The 22,873-nt window shown below is 38.2% G+C and overlaps 1 protein-coding gene across 3 annotated transcripts in view; it reads right to left on the bottom strand.

Annotated features, from left to right (window-relative positions):
• The window catches only part of ap2b1 (adaptor related protein complex 2 subunit beta 1), a 56,783-nt gene that overhangs the window by 21,479 nt on the left and 12,431 nt on the right, over nt 1-22,873 (bottom strand). For 2 of the 3 annotated variants that reach the window (XM_079608529.1, XM_079608528.1), the window contains 11 exons: nt 21,709-21,899; nt 16,469-16,690; nt 16,154-16,274; nt 15,067-15,162; nt 14,711-14,826; nt 13,986-14,151; nt 13,139-13,237; nt 12,148-12,407; nt 10,147-10,339; nt 2,310-2,351; nt 803-949 (listed from right to left, as the gene is read on the bottom strand). In XM_079608529.1, coding sequence (XP_079464655.1) covers nt 803-949; nt 2,310-2,351; nt 10,147-10,339; nt 12,148-12,407; nt 13,139-13,237; nt 13,986-14,151; nt 14,711-14,826; nt 15,067-15,162; nt 16,154-16,274; nt 16,469-16,690; nt 21,709-21,899 — 1,653 coding nt within the window. The remainder of the gene's footprint in view (nt 1-802; nt 950-2,309; nt 2,352-10,146; nt 10,340-12,147; nt 12,408-13,138; nt 13,238-13,985; nt 14,152-14,710; nt 14,827-15,066; nt 15,163-16,153; nt 16,275-16,468; nt 16,691-21,708; nt 21,900-22,873) is intronic. The other variant, XM_079608530.1, reaches the window with a different exon arrangement.

The raw sequence follows: 22,873 nt of genomic DNA, 5'->3' as shown, positions 1-22,873 counted from the left end.
GGTTTACTGTATGTGTGTCGCATGAAGGAAGCTTTCAGCTGCTTGTGAACAGACTCTTTTGAGGAGACAGTTGATTGCCATTCATTTGCCGCCCTGATTGCACTCGCGATTATGAGCGATTACACTGCAGGCTCACTCTCACTTGTATCAAAGATAAATCATCAATAAAACACATGTAAGGCAACTAAATACATTGCCACCGGCTAAAAAGCAGCAGGTTACTTTTCTTCCTGAACAAGTGCGCACCCGTGTTGTCCGTGTTGCTTTCACACTTTCACATTCATGTGAATCGTGGCACAGTTCGAGGGCAACCGAACTCAGACCACCTCCTTCAGCTAGTCTCAGGTTCGGTACCAATTCTTCATGCGAACCGTGCCCATGTCCCCATTTTTTCAGATGCATTTCCAAAAAAAAAACCCACTGCCTTATATTCTTAACAATACAGTATTTTAAAAAACATAATATTAATATTGTTGCCTATTATTTGGAATGAAATTTGCACTGTGAATGTGTCTGTGATGCCTAAAATGTCATCACTAGGTTCTGGAACAGAGCTAATGTTTGTTTGTCCTATTGTGTCAGTTGATTGTTAAGGCAAAAGTTCTTGTTTTCTGTAGTTCAGAATTGGTGAATCACTAATGAAGCAATATCTCTGGTTTGACTTTGATCTTGACTACACACGCTTCTCGGTATGAGGAGTTTGGAAAGGTTCTGGCTGTTTTCATTGGTTGGCTGGCTGCTTAAAGATCAGAAACCAAGGCGAGGGGTTTTGGTTTAAAGATAAGCGGCGAGTAGCACTCACAGTTTTAGGTGTCACATATCCTCCTGTAGTAATGGACATCCCTGTGGACAACTCAAACAGGTCATTGAGGCCACTGCTGAGAGCAGCGGGTGTAGGAGACGGCGCAAAAGTGTTGGGCACCGATGACGGGATAAAGTTTTGGCCCACCTGCGTGACACACACATAGAGATTAAAGGGTGTCCAAGGGTTTAATATACTTCTGCACCTATTCATGTAACCCTTTAAACAAAAGCAACAGGGTCCTACACGTAGGTGCAGAAGTTGAGGAAAATTAACTGTATTTTGATATTAGGGACAAACTACATAAAAGCAGTACAAGATACGAACGAGAAATGTAAGTACAAAAAATCTCCAGGGTCATTCCGTGTCAACACAACCAGAGGTACCAAGCAATTTTTTATTTTGGTAGAAAATGCATATATGAAGAAGAAAACCAAATTATTAAATGCCATGGATGAATTTTTACTGAGTAATCCACTATTTTGTAGAAGGGGGACAAATTTCACCTGAGATTTGGAGCCAAATTACAGGGGGAAAATTACTTTAGAAAGATACACTCTAAAAAAAATGCTGGGTTGTTTCAACCCAATTTTGGGTCAAATATGGACAAACCCAGCCGTTGGGTTACATTTTTAAATTAAATTTTTAACCCAACATTTGGGTTTGTCCATATTTGACCCAAAATTGGGTTGAAACAACCCAGCATTTTTTTAGAGTGTAGTAATATTATCATCTTATTTGTACACAGAGATCAGTAAGTCTATTTGTAACATCAGCTGAATTTAGCAATCCTAGTTGCATTATATGCCAATGGCGACAGTCCAAAAATGGGAAAAAGCACTTTTCGCAGAAGTTTTTAAAAAGTTTACATGCCTGTAACTCAAGAGGTATTAAAGATATATTAATATTCTTTTAGATTCTGATTCTTAATAAACATTTATTTTAATATCTCCATTCTTAAGGTTTTGTATGGTTCAATCACAGATATGGGGATCTCAATGCGACTCCATGAGTAAATGGTTACATTTTAGACATTTTCAGTGGTAAAAAAACAAACAAACATGGGTTACTTTGTCTACAGCTAAAATGGAGTCATTTTTCCTATCTTGTAATTTGGCTCCAAATCAATGAAAATTATCATTTGAATCGCCCTATACGAAGTGGAATTTAAGGAAAAATTGCTTTGTGAGTGGATTACTCCGTAAACATTCATCAATGGCATTGAAAATGTTGTCTTTCATCACTATTTATGTTTGTCTTACTTTAGCTGAGAAAAGTTTTCCAAAAAAACACAGAATGACCCTACAGTACTTCAAAGACATCTTTAGAGAAGTTACACATCGTATCACAACAAAGCAGAACGGACTTTTGTGCATGCAACAGAAATAAACAAAGCAGGACACACAGGTAGGCATCTATTCTACAAACTATTAAGAATCAATGAATAGTGCACAGCATGCAGAGAGTGGACAGGCGGATACGAGCGGAGAGAGAGGAGCTCACTTACTGCAGGACTGCCCCCAACACCTCCTCCCAGATCTCCCCCGAGCTACAACAGAGAACAGAAGACCCATTTCCAGGCCCACAAACCACATGAGAGAGACAGAGAGAGATGTAAAGGATCCATTAATAACAAAGATGTTCCTGTTTACAAAGGAAGTGATGTCACAAACAATGATTAAAGCCTGAAATGTTGCACTTTTTTTCTTGCCATGGTTAAAATCAACCTCAAAGAGTCCTCTAGCTCATGAAAGAGGCTTTCCTGCGGGAATAAGAGTTGAGCGGTGTTTCCATGTTGCAGGCCTTTACTGCTGCCAACCCCTCATCACAGTGGTTAGTTAGGACTGAAGATGAGCAGTGATATTTCATAAGCTGAAAGCAACAATTCAGCTTGTGTGCGTTAGAAGTAGCAGTGGAATTTAAGGAAAATTTGCTTTGTGAGTGAAGTTAATGCTTTGGATGATATAATCCTGAAATACTGAAGAAAAAATTATATCCATAAATCCACAAGCCTTTCTGAACATGATGACAATTTTGAACACTATGAAAATTCATAGTGTCACTTACTCGCCTTACTTTCAAACCTGTATGACTTACTTTCTACTGTAGAACACAAATTACGACATTTTGAAGGACGTTGATAACCATACAGTTTTGGTGATCATTGACTAGGTCTGCACAATTTGGGGAAAAATAAAAAACATAAAACTGAGATTATTTTTCTAATGCAATTTAAAAAGTATTTTTAAAGAGCTTCAGGTTTGCGGTGCTTGTTTTTAGGGCTGCACAATTTGACTAATTGTGTGATTATATCAATATGACTATAAAATACTACTACAAATAATAATAATAATAATTATTATTAATATTATTATACAATTTTAATATTAACCAAAATAAGAAATAAGTAAAGTATCTTGTAAAAAATAATAAAAATTCTCAAAAATATTGTACCTAAGAAAAATTATATAAAAAAATTACGTTTTACATTACAATAGTAAAATTACAATACTAATAATTGTGCCTTAATGTCTTAATTTTCAAACATTAAACCACTGAGCTTTTATTTTGGTGGGAAAATGTACAGGTATGGTAACTTTTTTGGGTAACAAGAAAATGCTTTTAAAAAATATGGGGAAATTGTATGTGTTGCATTTTCAAATGCACATTATAAGCGACACAAGCTCATTAAAAATCTGTTGAAAGTTTGCAGTGTGTAGTGTAGTGTAGGGTGAGCTCATTTCACTTTAACACTGTGTCCTAACCAAACACACGATAATTCGACATCTCTTCCACTTTGATCAGAGTTTTTGTCAAACCAATTGCGATTGGGACAAGCGACACTACATTTGATTGGTTCCTTAGATTATATTTGTGCACCGAACATCCCCACCCATACTTAAAAGTCATTGAACAGAAGTATATTAATCAAATATGGATGAGGAAATGGAAATGTAGAAATATTGGATATTTTAAGACAAAACCGTCAAGATGCATCAAGAAAGTCATTGTGTTTGAATCTGTGCAGTGAGTTTCAAGTGCATTTAGAAAGTAAATGGTGCAAAGTCTGATTGCGTGACGACTAAAACTCAGTAGATTCTTTCCTCAAGTCCACATTCCTCTTACTGACCTTCCGCCATATGGTCACCTTGATTTTCATGGCGAGAAAAGCGGCATGATTAAACAACCTAACAGATTCATACTCAGCAGGACACAAATCTCAAGCTGAGCCATAAAGTGCAACAGGCATGATTTAGGGTTTGGAAAAAACTGAAGTTTTTGCCAAATGCAACTGATTCATAATGTGATTTAAATTAGACATGCTAAATGTCAATGTTAATCTAGCTATAGAGGCCAATGAGACTGCAAGTTTAAAAATGCGTGCCTTAGGGTGCTGAGTCTGCAGTGTTCTTCTCTTTGAAACACTCTCACGACCTTGAGCAGTCAGATGGTTCTGCAGACTGTTGAATGTTTAACATTCCCCGGCTCTGAACATTGTCTCCTTGACAGAGAGATGAGGAACACACTGGTATTTTATTGGAATGACTAATTTAATGACTCAGCAGGAGTATATTCATTACATTGAATACAAAGCTTTGTGCCAGTGTTAAGCGGTGAGTTTGGGCAAGGTGTTAAATTGGGTGGAAAGGATTTTTTTTTTTTGCAGTTTCTTTGACATTTCTTTCCACTTCCTGTATACACTCCAGTCCATTTTGAGTACTGGATTTTTGTTTGATTCCATATAAGACACATTTACACACGTTTCCTCATTTTTATATACTATATGGTATATTGTGTTATTATCCATAGTTGCAGGGTTTGAAATTAACACCCGCCAATCCGCCAAATGTGAGTAAAAATCAGATGTGGCGGGTAACGCTGTCAAATCACTAGCCAATTTGGTGTGTTACGTTTACTCACTTTGCTGGGGAAGTTTGTGTAAGCCAAATATGCGCAGATTTAGCGCAAATACTCAATTTGTGAGTGATATATTAAATACAGCGTATTGCACAGAATCGGCGCATATCTGGGTAACTTGAACACACGACACTACGCAACAAATAACGGCACGCTTGTTCATTAGCAATAGCGAAAATGTAAAATAATTTGGTTAACAGAAAAGACATTGTTATTTTTCAACATCCTACATTTTTTTATGTTCTTTGTACTGTATTAATCTATCCACCTAAAATACATTTTGGTGATGAGGATGAAAGAGGATGAAAAATATATTCTTATTTTTAGAATAAGAAATTAATGTACGAAATCCAAATTGTATAATATATATATATATATATATATACACACAAACACAGATGATATTCGAAAAATTTGAATATTGTGCAAAAGGTTTTCATAGCTGTAAGCCATAATCATCAAAATTATATATAAACAAATAAAGGCTTGAAATATCTCACTTTGCATGTAATGCGTCTATATAATATATTAGTTTCACCTTTTAAGTTGAATTACTGAAATTAACTTTTGCACAATATTCTAATTAAAAAATATATATATGCAGATATATATATATATGCTGTGACGTAGTTAATCTGATTTATATCTTTTATTATTTATTATTTTTATTATTAAAACTTTTATTATTTATTTTTTGTTTTATGGCTAGTAGAAGTTCTGATTGGCCGGTAACTTAATGTATAAGCCATATTGGCCGGTGAGTGATAAGTTAATTTCCAACCCTGCCTAGTAGTTATCAGTTTTGGTAATAAAATAAAACATTGTCTTGCTTGCAGATCATATATTAAGTGTCTGCATAATCTTCATTATTGACTAGTGCTGGCTGCTTGAAAATTCATAATTCATTTCATAATGATGTCAGACTGAGACAGATGCCATCAAGTGAAGGAGTGAATGAGCAGTGAATCTCAATGAAGAGCCTATCACTAGTCCAAAGACGGGATTGCAACACCTTTCCTCACACCCTGCTCCTTACAGAACAGCTCCTTCACACAGCAGGTGGCCGGTGTCTCAATCCTGGTTTGTTCAGGGCACCCGTGCAAGGCTGGTAACTTCTCCAATCTGGAGAGAAGATTGGCCTGAGTAGCAGCACCTGCGCTGCCCAGATATAAACTCTTCACATGTGGTGCTTCCTCCTGAAGCAAGACGCTTGCTTGACAAATCCAATTATTCACGAGGAGGAAACAGGCCTTTTGTGGCTCCAGGACAAAAGACACGGACAAATTGTTTCTGGATGTGAGGTTTCTGGCACATACCAGCAATATTTCCCACAATATTCAATAAAGGGACTGATAGAAGGTATTTTGCTGAACGAAGGTATAATGCTTCATTTTTGAAGCTCAACAAACCCTGTCCTCATTTACTGTCACTGAATGTAAAAGAGCAGCTTAGGCTACGTCTACATTAATGCAGATGCATTTGAAAATGGCGTTTTCGTTTCAAAACGCTCTCCTTCCACACTAGCGTTTTCCAAAAGTTTCACATCCACACTGAAACATCGGCAAATGGCAAATTAACCGTATTGTGCAAGCTATTCTTTCTAGCAGGATCATTTTATTTAGGAAAATATCTCACCATTCACTGATGCGTCCAGGTCGCACTCACTCACCATCTTTGGTGTAAAACTGCTCTCATGTTTTGCTATAGGAAAGCAATTGCGAGTAAATTCAGTAATTTTCGCAGTAAAGCAATTGCAGTACGATATGAGTCACATGACTAAAAATTCATGATAGTTTTCGAATACCTCCGTTTTCACAGTCCAAACTACAACGCAAAACGGCGTTTTAAAATGTATCCACTTGGGAGTACGTTGTTCTACAAAAGAAAGTAAAACGGATTGGAATAGGGATGTGATAATACACGCAATACATCAATGCAACAATATGTATTGTGGATTGCGACAATACACTCACCAGCCACCTTATTGGGTACACCTGTTCAACTGCTCTTACACGCAAATATCTAATCAGCCAATCACACGTCAGCAGCTCAATGCATTAAGACATGTAGACGTGGTCAAGATGATCATCAAACTGAGCATCAGAATGGGGAAGAAATGTGATTTAAGTGACTTTGAAATGTAGAATGGTTATTGCTTGGTGCCAGACAGGCTATTTCAGAAATCGAATGGGATTTTCACACACATCAATCTCTAGTGTTTACAGAGAATGGTCAGAAAAAGAGAAAATTTCCAGTGAGCGGCAGTTCTGTGGGTGAAAATAGCTTGTTGATGCCAGAGATCAGAGGAGAATGGCCAGACTGGTTCCAGCTAATAGAACAGAAACTGAAATTTCCCATTTAAACTTTTTTTGGCTTTGTTCAAAGTATCGTGAGAGTATTGTATTATGACATCGTTATCTGGTACCGAACTGAATCGCTACATGATTATTGTTATTACACCCCTAGTTTAAAATGACTTGAGAGTAACTAAATGATGACAATATTACTTTTTGGATGAACAATTACTTAAATGTAAATGTTGGGATAGTGTGTTTTTTTTAGTTTTTTTTCAAATTGAGTTTTGGCAATAGACTATGTCCTACGCACCAATTATCCACAGATGTGCAAGGTAATTGTTTATAAATTAAAAATATATGATTAAAAAATAAATTTAAAAAAATATATGGCCAATGTTTACATTCCTCAGTGTGTTCACTTTGTCCTTTTAGAGAGCATGCACATCCAGATTTGCACACACCACGACCAAACATTTACTTTGCTTCCCTCAGGAACTGTGTATGTGTGAGTTGAGTGAAAGATTTCATGTGGGTTGATAAATGCGTATAAGGCAGCAAGACATTCAGCCCTGGGGTTCTGGTGCTGTGGTTGCAGTGGGTTTGAGAGAGCAGGACCTGTGGCTAGAATGATATAACACTTCTGAGCTCTTCTACAGAGTCAGAACACTCCATATACACAATCTCTCCACTACACATCGAATTTAAAAACTGGTAATAAACATAGTAATTACAATAACTAGGTACTAACCCATGTAAATGCATGAGATTAGAGATATAGAAACAAGTATTGTGATATTGATCATTTGTACACATGGTCAGGAGTTCTTGCTTCCATTGAAGGGTGTGTTCACACTTGGCAAGTTTGGTTCGATTAAAACGAACTCTAGTGCGATTGCTCTAGAGCGGTTAATTTGAATAAGGCCCCATCCACACTACTGCGTTTTCGTTTAGAAACGGAGACCTTTTGCTACGTTTGCACCTCCCATCCAGTCTACAACGGCAAAAACGAAGACCTAAAACGGAGAAGTTTAGAAACGCTCTGACCCCGTTTTGCATTTTGAATCTCCGGAGGGCGTTTTAGTGAGGACTTGACAAACGATGACGCAGAGGCTCACGCTCGGCTCTATGATTGGGTGTCATCAGTCATGGCGTATCCTTCCCTGATTCGTCAGACACCCATCACATGACCCGTCCCCGGGAATAAAACATACAAAAACAGCCTGGACTACGTAACGTTAGTGACTGCAACATGGATAACGAATTACAAGCGTTACTGACGTTGATGTCTTTGCTAGCAGCTGTTGTGTAAGTACATTCTGCATTTTACAATGCTATAACTGCCTACATGCGCCTGTTTACACCGGCACGCGCATGCCCAGTGTTGGTGAATGGTCACGTGATCCGCGTTTTCAGTCGTTTTAATGTGGATGGAGATCAATTCTAATACGCAGCTAAAACGCTGGTGTGGACGGAGATCGTATTCGTTTGAATTCTCCGTTTCTAAACTAAAACGCAGTAGTGTGGATGAGGCCTAAGTCAACGCTGCCATCCGAACCCTGGAGCCAAGCAAGCCAACCGAGACCCCTAAAAAGAGGAACTCTGGTGCGATTCGACTGACATATGAACACAGCACAGACCAAAGACATCTAAACGAAACAAAAAAAGGACATGATGTCGCTCCGATCCTAAAAAGGGCAGAATGCTCAGGGATACATGGTTCTTCTCGTCATAGGAGTTATGTTGCCCATTACAGTTCGGTACAGGCATTAAAACCGGCCCTTTCTTGCAGCAGATCTTCATTTGTGTGTGCAACAGAGGAACACCTGATGCTTTTAACTCCTTTACACATTTTATAAGCTCTGCATGAGTTTTCATCTGGTCAAAATACCATCATATGTTGGCTACGCACATACAAGTGCATTTAGCCCAGAACACAGCATTGTTTTGGATGTTTGGTAAGATCTGTCACAAAACATACGTGATGAAAGCAGTTTTTTTTTATTTAGCATCTTTAAGTTTGCTGTTGTTTGCAGTGTGAATGCTAAGTGAACCAGGACTAAAATGTTGGTAGCACTTTATATTACAGACCTGGACTTTTGGTTCAAACCAAAAGAACCGAACTATAAGTGTGAACACACCCCAAGATACTTTTTTGATCTTCTCAATACATTGGGACAAAAATACATTCTTTTAGTTCATTATTTGTAATGATAAAAACTGAACTGAAATTTAAAACAAATTCAAAATGGATGCATTTTCACTAGTGCACGACTGTATGCCAACATAGCTTGCTTTCCATTATATGTACACTTAAAACTGCATAAATAGACGTGATCAGCCTTCAGTTTCCCACATTATATTTCATGTTTGGATTTGCAAGCAGTACTCGGCATTGTGTTAATAAAAGATGAGCGTTTGATTGGAATCACATTCGCAATAACAATCCCCTTCCAGTTAAAAAGAGCTGACCTCGCTGCTGTTTCACCCAGCGATTCTTCACTTTGCTGTTCACTGTGATCAGGCAGAAGCTTGTGAGATGTGGTGGCCATGGTAACGAGTGTGGTTATTGCTCAAATGTGAAATATACTGCCGCAATAATATCACACTGAGCAGAGTGCCCTGAACCCCCTCAACCACACCTGCACCAGGCTGAACACACACCACCAGAGAACTAGTCAACTTCAATGAAAACCCTAGTCATTCTGACAAGTGCGACAGCTGCATGGGCATCTCGGAGGAGACGATTGCAAATTTGAGCTCACTCACTTACAGGAATGTAATTACAAAACCCATTAGAAATGGAATTGCATAAAATAAAATGAATGACTAATAGGCTACTTAAAACTAAAGATGCACCAGTCGACCAGCCACAAATAGAACCAGCAGGTTTTTAGTTTTGTTTTGGCCAATCTCTATTCCGGACTTGCACACAAACTGCATTGTAATATTTCCACACAAAATTACATTTTGGGAAATAATTGCAAAGTATGCTCGAAATATAGTGAGAAAAATATAGCGATGCTCGAAAAACAGTTTATATATTTATGTATTGTATGACATTTTTGTAAGGGTCAGTGGACATTAAGATCATAAAATCAAAACATATAATTATAATCCAAAAACACGCACCAAACTGTCAAGACCACCTCCAAGGAGATCCACAGCGCCCATCTGCATGGAAGACACCTGGGGCACGTTGACGGGGGGACCGAGGTCCAGATTAAGCAGGTCTCCCAAGAGGTCACCCTGAGATGGAATAACTTGGGGTTGATCGATGGAAGCAGCTTGGCCAGTACTGACTGGACTCTCCCCGGTGTCGATACTGCAAAAGAATGATGACACACACTGAGATGTGTAACACTAAGTGAAACTAAGTGAACAAAAGGATGGGACCGACAAGCCCTTTTTTCATTGTTTGATGGAGAGGACAACGTAGGTTCTGTGTGGCACTACTTACGATGAGTACCCCATTGTATTACTGGACTGAGACTGATTCAGAGAAAAACAAATAACAGGGATGCCAGACCTTTTGGCCAAAGACTTACCATGACTTTGTGATTTTGAGTTGTGATTATTAGATTAAGGGCCATATTTACTAAACAGGAAAAAAAAAGGAGGGACCGCAATCCCATAAAAGCACAGATGGGAGTGGAAAGTTCTGCAGGTGATCTACTGACAATGCACACATTAAAGAACACAGACGCAGCAGCTCATTTACATTATGACCAACGCAATCTACCAAGAGCAGTGCACTGCAAACCAGCAAAAGGTATCTTGGCAAATGATAAGTTTAGATAGCATCTTCCTCTGGCATTCCAAATAAATGAACACATCCAAATAAAGGAGTGGTGAAAATACTCTCCACTTCTACCACGCACTCTCAGTTCTTTGCGGTTCCTCCTCCAGCAGCAACTATCCCAACCATGTCAAGCACTAAATGGGTTAAGACATGCTTTTTTTAGGCGGTAAATAGTCTCAGCCTTCCATTGGCTGAAAGTCTGATGCATAAAGTGCATAAAATGGGCAACGCTTAAAGGGATAGGGACAGAAATTCTGTCATCATATATTCACCCTCAAGTTGTTTCAAACCTGTATGAATTTCTTTCTTCTGCTGAACACAAAAGAAGATATTTTGAAGAATGTCGGTAACCAAACAGTTAACTGGTCCCATTGACTCCCATAGTATTTTTTTTTTCCTACTATGGAAGTCAATGGGACCGATTAACTGTTTGGTTACCGACATTCTTCAAAATATCTTCCTTTGTGTTCAACAGAAGAAAGAAATTCACACAGGTTTGAAACAACTTGAGGGTGAGTATATGATGACAGAATTTTCATTTTAAAGTGAACTATCCCTTTAAGGAGTTTCGAAGCGGTCATCTGGATTTTAGCGAGACTTGTGTCGAGTTCTTTAACGGTCCACCTCATGGAACCCACTCATGGAAGAAGGAATCCGTCGTGTTTACAACTGTGACAATGAGCGCTTATCAGGATCAGCAAAACGCTGGATTTACAAAAGCATGTGAAGTTCGTGGCACCACTGTTGCAGTAAACTTAAATCTTGAATGAATCATTTAAGATGAACAACAGTCTGTGTACAATAGGGACACAGACTTTACGTTTTCATGCCCTTAAACATGACCCAGAACAAAACTAACAGTGATTGGGCGGCGCTTGGCCAATGAAAACTGTGACAGAGACTAGACCTTCTGCCATCATTCTGAAGGTCTGGCTACGCAAGACTAGGCGTTAAATAATGGTGCAAAAAACAGTAAACTGACTACCTCAAACGATAGTAAATCACATTGAATGATTTAAATACTCCTCCCATAAATTTTGCATCTGAAAGGGAAACTCTGTAGGAGTGCATATGCAATAAATCCAGCAATTATATATTAAAAAATAAATAAATAAAAGTGTCCGCGCCTTACATTATTACAATTTCACTGCATGTCTTTAGTAAATCTCACCAGTAGTTGTTTAAAGCCAAAAGAGGGTTTGCGCTGGTGCAATCTGTCATTAAATCTGGCCCAAAGTCTTTTTAAACCATATTACAGAGCTCACACTCACAAAAGAGCAATTTCTACACAGCCAATGAAATTTTAGATCTTGATTTAGCTGTCTTAGTACCTGCCGTGCTGGATGGGCAGATGTTTACGGTGGATGCCGTGGCTTCCTTCCACAAAGGCAGTGGGGGGTTTGTGGTAGACGGAGGCCAGCGAGCCGATGTGGCAGATGAGCTCGTCCAACAGGGTGGGCTCAATCAGGTCCGTCTCCTCTGAGATCAGAGGCTTCTCAGACAGCACGACCTCTTTAGCGGTCACGGGGTCGGTGGACAGCAGACGCCAGTAGATGTAGCCACGATCACGCAAGTCAGGGTTATCAGAGTCCTGAGATAGAGAACGAGACCAGGTTGGAAGGAGAGGAAATGTAACATTGACAGCCAGACGCTGAGCTCCTGAGATGCGACACTACTATGTGAAATGTGTGATGATGTGTAATGCTAATGTTTGAATAAATAGTTAGGAAACAAATTGCATGTGTATCAGAATATTAAATCTGTGCATTCAGTCTTAAAGTGACAGCAGCCTGATATTCCTGCTGCCATCATTCATTGTTCTTTAGTAGATTTACTAGGATTAATCAATATTTAATTGATATAGTCAAAACTATGCAGTGTTGTTTTACATTAGATCACTTTCTGTTCTGTATTCATTTGTATTATTTATTTCACAGGAATGCTGTATTTGTTAATCTCTAAACTGTCCTTAACCAACTCTAAGAGAGGGAATGGAATATGTTGCACATGTTGCTTGAGAAATAAATAAAGAGTTTTTAATTCAAGATACTTTCTCATTTCTTAAAGGAACACTCAATTTTTTTTTGGAATTAGGCTCATTTTCCAACTCCCCTAGAGTTAAAAAGTGGAGTGTTCCTTTAATTGTTTTATACTTAAAATATATTGTTGTTAAAAATAGTGTTATTTATTTCGTTGATCTGTATCGGTGATCATATCGGTCAATACTGCTTCCAAGTGATTGGAAATTGGCCCCAAGTCCTGATCGAAGCACACTTAATTGTAGAGTAACACTATGGTTTGTAATGCTCAAGCACATCTCACCTGAGTGGCCAGACTGAGCACTTGCTGAACCAGCTCTTGAGTCTCTGAAGGCTTCTTCAGGAACAGCTTCACTATGGCTGTCAGGAGAGTCAACTGGACCTGAAAACAACAATGCAGTGGATACCTTAATAAGTCCCTTCTTTTAAAGAAACTATTTACTATAACAACAAAAAAAAAAAACGAAACTAAGCAAATCAAAGCACACAACAAAAAACACAAACAAATTGACCTGGGAGGTATTCCAGAAAGCAAGGCTAACTTACCGTCACATATACCCTGAACTCTCAGTTGATTAACCCAAACCTAGCTTACACGAGTTCAGCCAAACCGGAGTATGTTTCACATGGCAAGCATCAACGGAGCATGGGCAGCACGTGTTATGTAGCTGCACATATCAATGAATGAGAGCGATTCACATCAGAATGGAAGCGTGACGGCCGATCCTCTCATTCATTAACATGGGCAGCGACAAAATACGCGCTGTTCAGTGTTCACACTTCGCTGACCCCTGGTTGTTTGAATCGAGATCGTGATATTTTAATGATTAATCGTCCAGCTCTAATATACTCTATATACTGTATATAACATAATATTTTGTGCAATCTGTCACACCCACTTGAGCCTAATCAATAGGGCACGTATATGCGCTGAATACCTCTGAAGTAAACTAACCATATAACCTGCACGGGAGCAGCTAATGTTCAGAGAGTAAGTTGTTATGGCTACTTACCCTTTAAGTCACCTCAGGAACCGAAAGTTGGTTATACACTTACTCGGAGTGAACCTGGGTGTGCACATAACCTGCTTTCTGGAATTCATCCAATCTAAAACAATAACAATATCAAACCTGAGTGCTTTCATCATGGAAGCCCTCAAGGAAACTCTCCAGGAGCTCATCAGCATTGTCGATACGCTCGGCATATTCGCCCACAATCCAGATCATGGCTGCTCGAGCGTCGGGCTCATCCAGAGAGTCCAGGTTTTCACACAGAGTGGCAATTATGCTTTCATATCTGTGCAGATAACAGAGAGGTGATTCAGCATTGCGATTAATCACACGCTCTTTCATTCTACATGGGCCTATTTTTTTTAAGACAAACTGATATATACTGTTCCAAAACCCAGTTGTGTACACAGCATTTTAAGGATCACACGTGGGCTTCTTATGTTATAGCCCCTTTCACACAGCGCGTTGATCCCGGGAAATTGCGAAATCTCATCCTGATGTCAAGTGTCTTTACGGGATCTTACCGGGATGTGTGTGAACGCACTCACAGATCCCGGAAAATCACTGGCAGTGTGAATGAACCAAAATCAAACGACATTATCCGTGTATTTTCTGGAATCTCTGTGTGAAAGGGGCTTTATGTTATCTTAATAATGCTGAGATACCTTATTTTAGTCTAATTCTAAGGCATGTATTCTTTACAGATAAGACAATCCCAGAATGCATTGTGACAAGCTCATGGAAAAAATAAAATCAAAGTAGTGGAGGGAACAAGAAAAACTGTGATTTCATTCAGTACTGAAAAGTATCAATAAAAATAGTTCAGATGAGAGTTATGAACTGACTTGTTGGGGTATTTGCGGAAGATGTCCCTGATGACCACAATGGCCTCTTGCACAACATAATTGACTTTGGTCTGGATGAGGTCCAGCAGGGTGCTAACACAACGCTCAGCTGATTGCTGTACACACAGATATAAGAGAAAACTCAGTCACAGCTGTAAATGAGAAAACTCATCATCAAGGCACTACAGCTCTTTGAACACAATATGCAACAAAGAAAAAAAATCAATAAAGGTTTCTTATGCTTGATGTTAAGTAATCAAAAAACACACCCAATAGCAGAGATTTGTCAAACATTTCTACAGAGACTAAATAATAAATACATACAAATGTAGGGTGAATAATGAGGCAAGACTTACCTCCACTTTGATGGCACAACGGCCGATGGCTCGAACGGCTTTCCGAACAAAGTCTACATCCACCTCAGTGGCATACTCCTTCAGTTCAGCCAGTACCTACAGAAATCAACATCAGTTTTAGAGGATTTCTATAGAAACAGACTGTGAAAGGCTGAATGACCTACACAAGTGAAAGAAAGGGGAATCGTAACTCACAAGGTTATAAGCTCAGGGGAATAATTGTGAAAAGAGTCTAATATTAATGTCTAACAAACAGACATTGACGGAGGAAAAAGCAAAATGTTGTGATACAAGTAAATTAAATATATAACAAAGATGTATTATAACAGAATGCAACGAAGCAATTTGTCGTCAGATGCAGTGTAATCAGTGTGATGTTTTAGTTAAACACAGTGACAAACAGTCACCAAATAGAAAGTGTAAGACACCATGTTACTTTTAACACACTTCAAAGCGATATGTAATTAGAGGGACAAATCGACGATGCAGCTCTATTGAAAGTTAATTTGTTATCTTTGCAAAACAAACTGTGCACAATCAATTAAGAAATTAAAGCGCCAAATAAAAAGTGTACATATTTAGGTCTTTTTTACTCGTACATAAAGGACTAAATAAAAAAGCAGCCCATTTGCACATTAATTAATATTACAGTGTTATATAACATTCATTTGAAGAAAAGTGCTGATACATTTTCCTGTTAATAAAATCCAAATCTCAGGGGAATGCTACCAATGTTCTAGCTAATTTTTTTTCTTGCTAGCATCACAGGAAATTTAGGATCGTGTGGATCTATGAAAGAGAGTGTGATCTCTACATTTACATATGTGATGGTGATAATAATGATGCAATTAATTCAGCTTTAATTAGAGTTGCAGAATAATCTCTATTATTTGAACTTTTAAAGCCCTGGATAAGCTCTGCCTACTAATGAGAACAAGCACGGACTACAAGTTGTGTCTCTGACTATAACGGATAATATTGATGTGCTACTACACTGTTTTCTTGTTGAATATCCTGCTCTTAGAAACATTATGCATGTAAAACATAATGACTTGAAAAGCTAAGAGTCAAACAGCTTTTGAAATACCTGGGCAATGTTGGCATGAGAGGCCAGGCGGATCATAATGTCCAGTTTCTCCAGCTTGACGTAGATGGGGTCATTGTACTTGACAAAGAACACTTTGATCTCTTGCTTCAAGATCTCAGGCCTGCAAGGTAGAGAGATCACCGTCTTATTCTCAGTCAAAACATTCAGAATTGCCAAGCAAACAGACAAATGGACAATACTGCCATCTAGTGACTGCATTTAGTCATCTACGGCAGAGTCATTAGCACATTAAAAACTCTCTAACTAGTTCCACAGAAAACAAAAAGGATTGAAAAATAAGAACAGCAGTCTAACCGTTTCTGCACAATAAGGTTAATGTTCCTCAGGGCCACATATTGGACCTCTGGTTCCCCAGACAACAGCGTGACAAGGGGAGGAGAGAGCTTCTTCAGAAGAGTGTTGTAGTAATCCGAGTCTTTGGGCAGGAGCTCCAGAAACTTCATCAGTACCTTCACCGCCGACAGCACCACAGCCGAGTTAGCATGAGAGAGACGTGGAGTCACACGCTCACAGATACTAAAAGAGACAGGAAGAGGGAGTTATGCTTAAGAGTGTTTTCATCTGTATTAATCCTGGTTTTTCAATTTTGTATTTGGGAGAGGTTGATTATAAAATTTGCCATAAACAATTTAAATCTGCCCTGTAACAGTATGTTTTTCTTAGTGGGCAACACACAGCAAAAAGTAATATAAAGTGTTGTTGAGTCCATCAAGGTTCTGTCCTGAGTCCTTCTTTATTTACTTTCATTTGACATGATCAGAAATCACATAGTATATTTTATTCCTCCACTGGTAATATAACAATTGAACATTTCACAAAGCAATTTGAGCCATACTGACTACTAAAAACTGAAAAGTTTTTCTCTTGCGTGTTACAATCCCCGTTCACACGGATTCGCGAAAACGACTAAAACCGCTGTATTATGCATTCTAGGCCAGTAGTTGGTGATGTTACTTTGTAAAGAAACACTACGCGCCTATAGAGTGAACAAGAAAATACACATGCGCATGATGTCACTGTTTTCATAAATTCACATTTTTTTGTAGTTGACATGGAGATGATAACAGTATCATTTTCAAAAACGTGCATTCTGAAACCAGTTTTTGAAAGTTTGCGTTTTCAGGCCCCCAAAACTCCATTTCTGAGTAAATGAATGGCCAAAAGAGATTAAAGATTTTCCATTTTTAGTTGACAACGGTGTCATGTAAAACGCCCCCTAAATCAAACTCAGCATTAAAAAAAAAACAAATCTGGAAAGAACTTGATTTGAATTTTTCCTTTTTAATCTTCCTATTAAAATCTTGTGAAATCTATGCAGCAATTCTTATTTCATAAGAACTTTGTATGGCTTGTATTGCACTAGTGTTATGCATGCTGCTATTTAAATTACATATGAATTCTATGAATGGAATCAAAGAAGTGTTAGACCTAAATAGAAAAGGCAAGTCACTATTTCCTCTCAGAGGTTTATCCCCCAACAAATCTGTTTCTCTCTTAATAACAGTCTGAAAAGGAAAATGAATACCATGAGAATAAAACGTCACATCTCCTCTTAAAATTGAGGAAATGAAATCAATAGTAACATGCAGCTCACTCTAAAGCAGTACTAATTAATTTGATTGCTGTTTATCCTCAAACTAAAAATAAATAAGTGTTATCATATTCCTGGTGTATATAATGAATCTTCTTCAACTGACAATCCAATTACAACAATCAGTTGTTGACATTTACCAGGGAGAAAAGGCCTGGGGCCTCATTTATAACCGTTGCGTACGCACAAAACAGGCCCTGAAAGAGGCGTACGCCACTTCCGACGCATAAGTTGTGATTTATAAAAACAAACTTGACGGGAAAATGTGCGCACCTGCACGCAAACTCTGACCCATGCGTACGAACGTTTTGGAGATGGAGCAGTTTGGCGACACCGATGGTGTCTTTTTGGTCACTTTTAGACAGAAAATCTAAAGAAAATTAGACATATGCAGAAAGATAATACAAAAATAATTTCACTCACCAAGCCTATCACTTGAAGCAAATATGCATACCTTAAATGTTCGCGCCAGCGAGCGCGTTGGGCCGTTTAGTGAAACTGACGCATATCTAACGGCAGATGAAGTAAATCTTCATTATGAGTCCTAATCATAAATACTGTGCATGTTAACCATAACAGTTTAAATAAAATAATGATTTAAACTATGTTTTACTTCTGATATAAACATTTAGATTAATCTCATTAATGGAGTTAAACACTTAAACTACATGAAATTTACTAAAGAAAAAAAAAAGAAAAAAAAAAGAAATGTATATATAGGCCTATTCAATAAATAGCCTATACATATTTGTCGTGGATGCAATGCTTTTGAACACTTTTCCTTTAGCATGTTGTGTTTTAATGTTTTAACTACAGAGATAATGGCTTATCATGATAATAGCAGATTGTGCAAATTTAATGCACAACAAGGTCTATCTGTTTCCATTAAAAATATAAATCAATTATAAATACTATTTGGTCAGTGGAAAAGATTGAGAAAAACTTTCTCTGAAATGTATTTTACACTATTTGATTTATTTATTCAAAAACAAGGCAAGGATAGGCTACTAAATGATTTTAATTAATGTAATGTGACGGCACATCCGTATTTCATATTTTCCTAATGTCGTGTAGGCCTACCGTTAAACAAGTTATCACGTGGATGAATAATCATATGTAAATGATATGCAGATGAGGATATGCATAGTAAAACTAGGCGTTGTAAGCTCCATATATGGTTATTTCGGGGAGGAGACGCATGTGCGCACAATCTTCCGCGGAGTGTGATTTATAAAGTGAATCCTGCGCAGGTTCTGGCGTACGCACGGTTTTATAAGTCTGAATATTTTTTTGCGTACGCCATTTTCGGCTTTCAGGCGCACGTACACTTTTAGTAAGGATCCTACGCACAGTTTTATAAATGAGGCCCCTGAACTTAACCTGTCAGAGCAGACAGCACAGGTTTTTTACAGCCTCTAATCAACTGCAGGTAAAAAAAAAAAAAAGCTAATTCATAGTAAAAGGAGAGGAAGAAAACTTGGCTGTAATGAAATGAACTGCTCCAGACCTTTAAAACAAAGCTTGGTTGCCACATTCACTTCTAAACTGGGGGAAAATCAAGTCTAAACATATTTGTTTACCTGGGCATTCTCACTAAGCACTGGGCACTATATAATTTTTTCCTTATTTATTATTATTTTTATCATTTATTCAACTGTTTACGTTCACTTAAGACATAAATTACTCTGTTTACCTGCAAATACATGTCACTTTGACCGTTCAAGCCCAAATAGGCTGCAATAAGCACTGAGTTCAGTTCTCACGCGCTGTATGAGCAGCGGCTTCATGTCGCGCGTCTCTCAGACAGCGCTGAAGCCCCGTTCACACCGCCAGCGGCACGCAGCGACAAAGCGACAAGATCCCATTCATTTCAATGGAGCGCTGGCGACTTCCGGCGACACGAGCGACAGTGACCGTTGGCGACAGAATGTGGGCGTGTCAAGCGACAGGAGACAAGCGACAAAAGTTCAGAAATTTCAACTTTATGCAAATGAGAAGCGATTTTCGCGATCGACAACCAATAGGAAAGAAGACTTTCAGTGGAGCTCACGTTACGTCACCGTCTCGGAGTGCAGGCAAGACAGAGTTCGAGGGCGATTTCACTGTTTTATATGATTTGACTAACCACATTCATGGATATAATAAAATGATGCATGGAAAATAAACTGTCGACAGTCTCAGTGAGTTTAATTCATTTATAGTTCGAGTGTTGTAAGTTTTTGATGCAAGTTTAGCACTGCTGCAGTTCACTTTACAGTTTCCCCTGCATTGTGTTGACTACTAGAGACAAGAAACTGTATTATTTGTCAAATACGAATGACGTTTTAGTCATTTATGACCGTATGAGTGAGTTTAATTTGTTGCTTGAACGATCGTTAATCTAGTAAATGATTTAATCCACTGAATACTGCTATGGGAATATAAAAACACTCTCCCAACAGCATACTGTTTCTTTTGAGCCTATAATTTCTAGTCAAATTAAAATAATATAAAGTTAGTTATCACTTGTGATGGTATTTAGTATAGATATGGCCAGACGTCCAGTCAACCAATAACATTAGAGCGACAGCACTACCAACGCCCACAAGCGACTTCACAGTACAGAGACTAGCGACACACAGCGACAAAATCGCTGGCGGTGTGAACGGGGCTTGAGAAACCGTCTCTCAGAGAGCGTGCCCATATACTGAATTGAGTTGTCTTTCGCTGCTAATTGCGCTTCAAGTTCAACGGTTTAAAATCAGCTGTTTTTAAACCGCAGTGCTTAAAAACTAGGGCCGGGACTTTAACGCGTTAATTAAGATTAATTAATTACACAAAAAATAACGCGTTAAACATTTTTAACGCATTTTAATCGCACTTATTTTTGCACCGCGGAACGTTTCTCACTGGATGAGTTTAGGCGGACCGATTATACTGGAGCACCAAATTAAACCGTTTCCGTCTACTGTTACTTTGTTTTCTTCATGGTTGTGTAACGTTACATCCAATCCTGTGTCCGTAAACTCAACTTATCGCCTAGCAACTGCCTGCGCTGTCGGTCGGTCGCGCGCGCATCAACACACGTCCAGGACTAAACAGCGTGAGCAGTTGCTAGCTAGCTTTAAAAACGTTCTATTTACATCTATTGTGTGAAATTGGGGGAGAGACGGACGAGGAGGATAACACAACAAAATCGAATGAGCCACCAGTGTCAAAGAAAAAACTATTTACAACCTATAAGAGCATGGTTGTGTGCAAGCTGTGCAACAAGGAATTCGGAACGGCTATTGCTAACGTTACACTTAATGGCAAAAATAGCACTGGTCTGCTGGACTTGGTTAAACAAAAATAAACAATATTTTGTTGCTTAAGCTTATGTATTCAGACATTATTCAATGGTATACAAAAAATCCATGTGAAAAAAATTACTTCTCACTGTTCTCAGGTCAAATATTTATATGCGATTAAAATGCGATTAATTTCGATTAATTAATTACAAAGCCTCTAATTAATTAGATTAATTTTTTTAACCGAGTCCCGGCCCTATTAAAAACACATGCAAACATTAAGTTTCGTGACCGCGCAGCACAGCAACGTCACATGAGCGTAACCGGGATAGAGACGATAGTCCAAAATCTCTACCGGTTGACAAATTTGTACCAGTTAATCGTGTCTACCGGTATATCGCCCACCCCTAATTATTATTAATATTTTTCTTAAATATACATTTTTATTTTACTGTGAAGTATTACATTAGTAATTTTGTATTTTGTTTTTATTTTAGTAATAACAACTATTATTATCTTATAGTCAAATTGATTGGCTATATAACCACATTTTGCAGCCCTACAAACAAGCAAAACAAGCAAATCTTCATTTTTTTTTGGAAACTTAATTCACACTCCTTAATCTCATACACCTGTAGAGATAAATAAACATATGAGGATCATTATTGCCTCACCTCTGGGCCTCACGCTCGTCTTTGGGGTTGTAGTTGGAGAGGCAGTCCAGGATGAAGATCTGGCCCCACTCAGTGCACTCGTTGAGGGCCGTCAGGAGCTTGTTGATGTTCTGGGGATTAAGGTCCAGGAGGTTGCTGTTGGGGTGAGACTCGCTGATCTCAGACAGAGCAGCCACTGCATTTGCCACAACCTGTGAGAAATTCAGATATTAGTGTACTGTGAATGTGTATGCAATCTGACATTATCGAGTATGTTCCTCATTTTACAAAAACACACCTAAAGAGTTCACGCATACACTACGGGATGTAGTGTAGTTTAGGGAGCACGCTTTCACTGCGTGATTTAGTCTATAATGCATTTAGATGCACCCAATATTCAAGATAAGGGGGCAAAAATACCTCTGTATGTCTTATATATTTATATTATTTAATATAGTTAATCATTATCACATGGAGATTGCCGATTACAAATAGTATTTTGATTTTATACAACAAATAATAAACAAGAACAATAAACAAGAAGTTAATATTAAAAGAATAAAGAACCTTGAATAGTTCACTTAAAATTTAAATTCTGTCATCATTTACTCTCAAGTTGTTTCAAACCTGTATAAATGTCTTTCTTCTGCTGAACACAAAAGAAGATATTTTGAAGAATGTCGGTAACCAGTGTTATGGAAATTTTACATTTAGATGTGTTTCTTTTGCTTTTGTATGGGTACAACTTGTATTAACGTTGAACTTTCATTTTTACTCATAAGCATTTAAAAGAATATAATCAAAAGCACATTATTAAAGATATAAAACTAAGTTTTATATCTGTAAGTTAGAACAAGCTTGAAGGAACAAAATGTTCACTATGTCATGTGAAGACTATGTGTGAAAAATATGTGCGCAGCTTTGATCGAACTAAAGATAGACAAGATGTGTGAAAAAGAGCAGCAGCTAACAACAGGAAACTTTTGCAGACATGATGTTGCTCAGACCAGTTAGAATTTGGGTTGGACATGAGATAATGAGCTAAGACATCTCCATTTAAGGTAACAAAGGATTTTTACACAGGGTGTGTTAGGGTATATAACCTTGGCGAAAGGGACTAGCCTTCGCCTTCTCATGTCAGATGCTCTCTGCGTGAGAATGCCATGGGCCTTCTCATACTTAGACA

The sequence above is a fragment of the Phoxinus phoxinus genome (assembly GCF_949152265.1).
Source record: "Phoxinus phoxinus genome assembly, chromosome: 3".
Taxonomy (NCBI): Eukaryota; Metazoa; Chordata; class Actinopteri; order Cypriniformes; family Leuciscidae; genus Phoxinus; species Phoxinus phoxinus.
The sequence above is the reverse complement of the archived record's forward strand: the minus strand, read 5'-3'. Positions and strand labels throughout refer to the sequence as shown.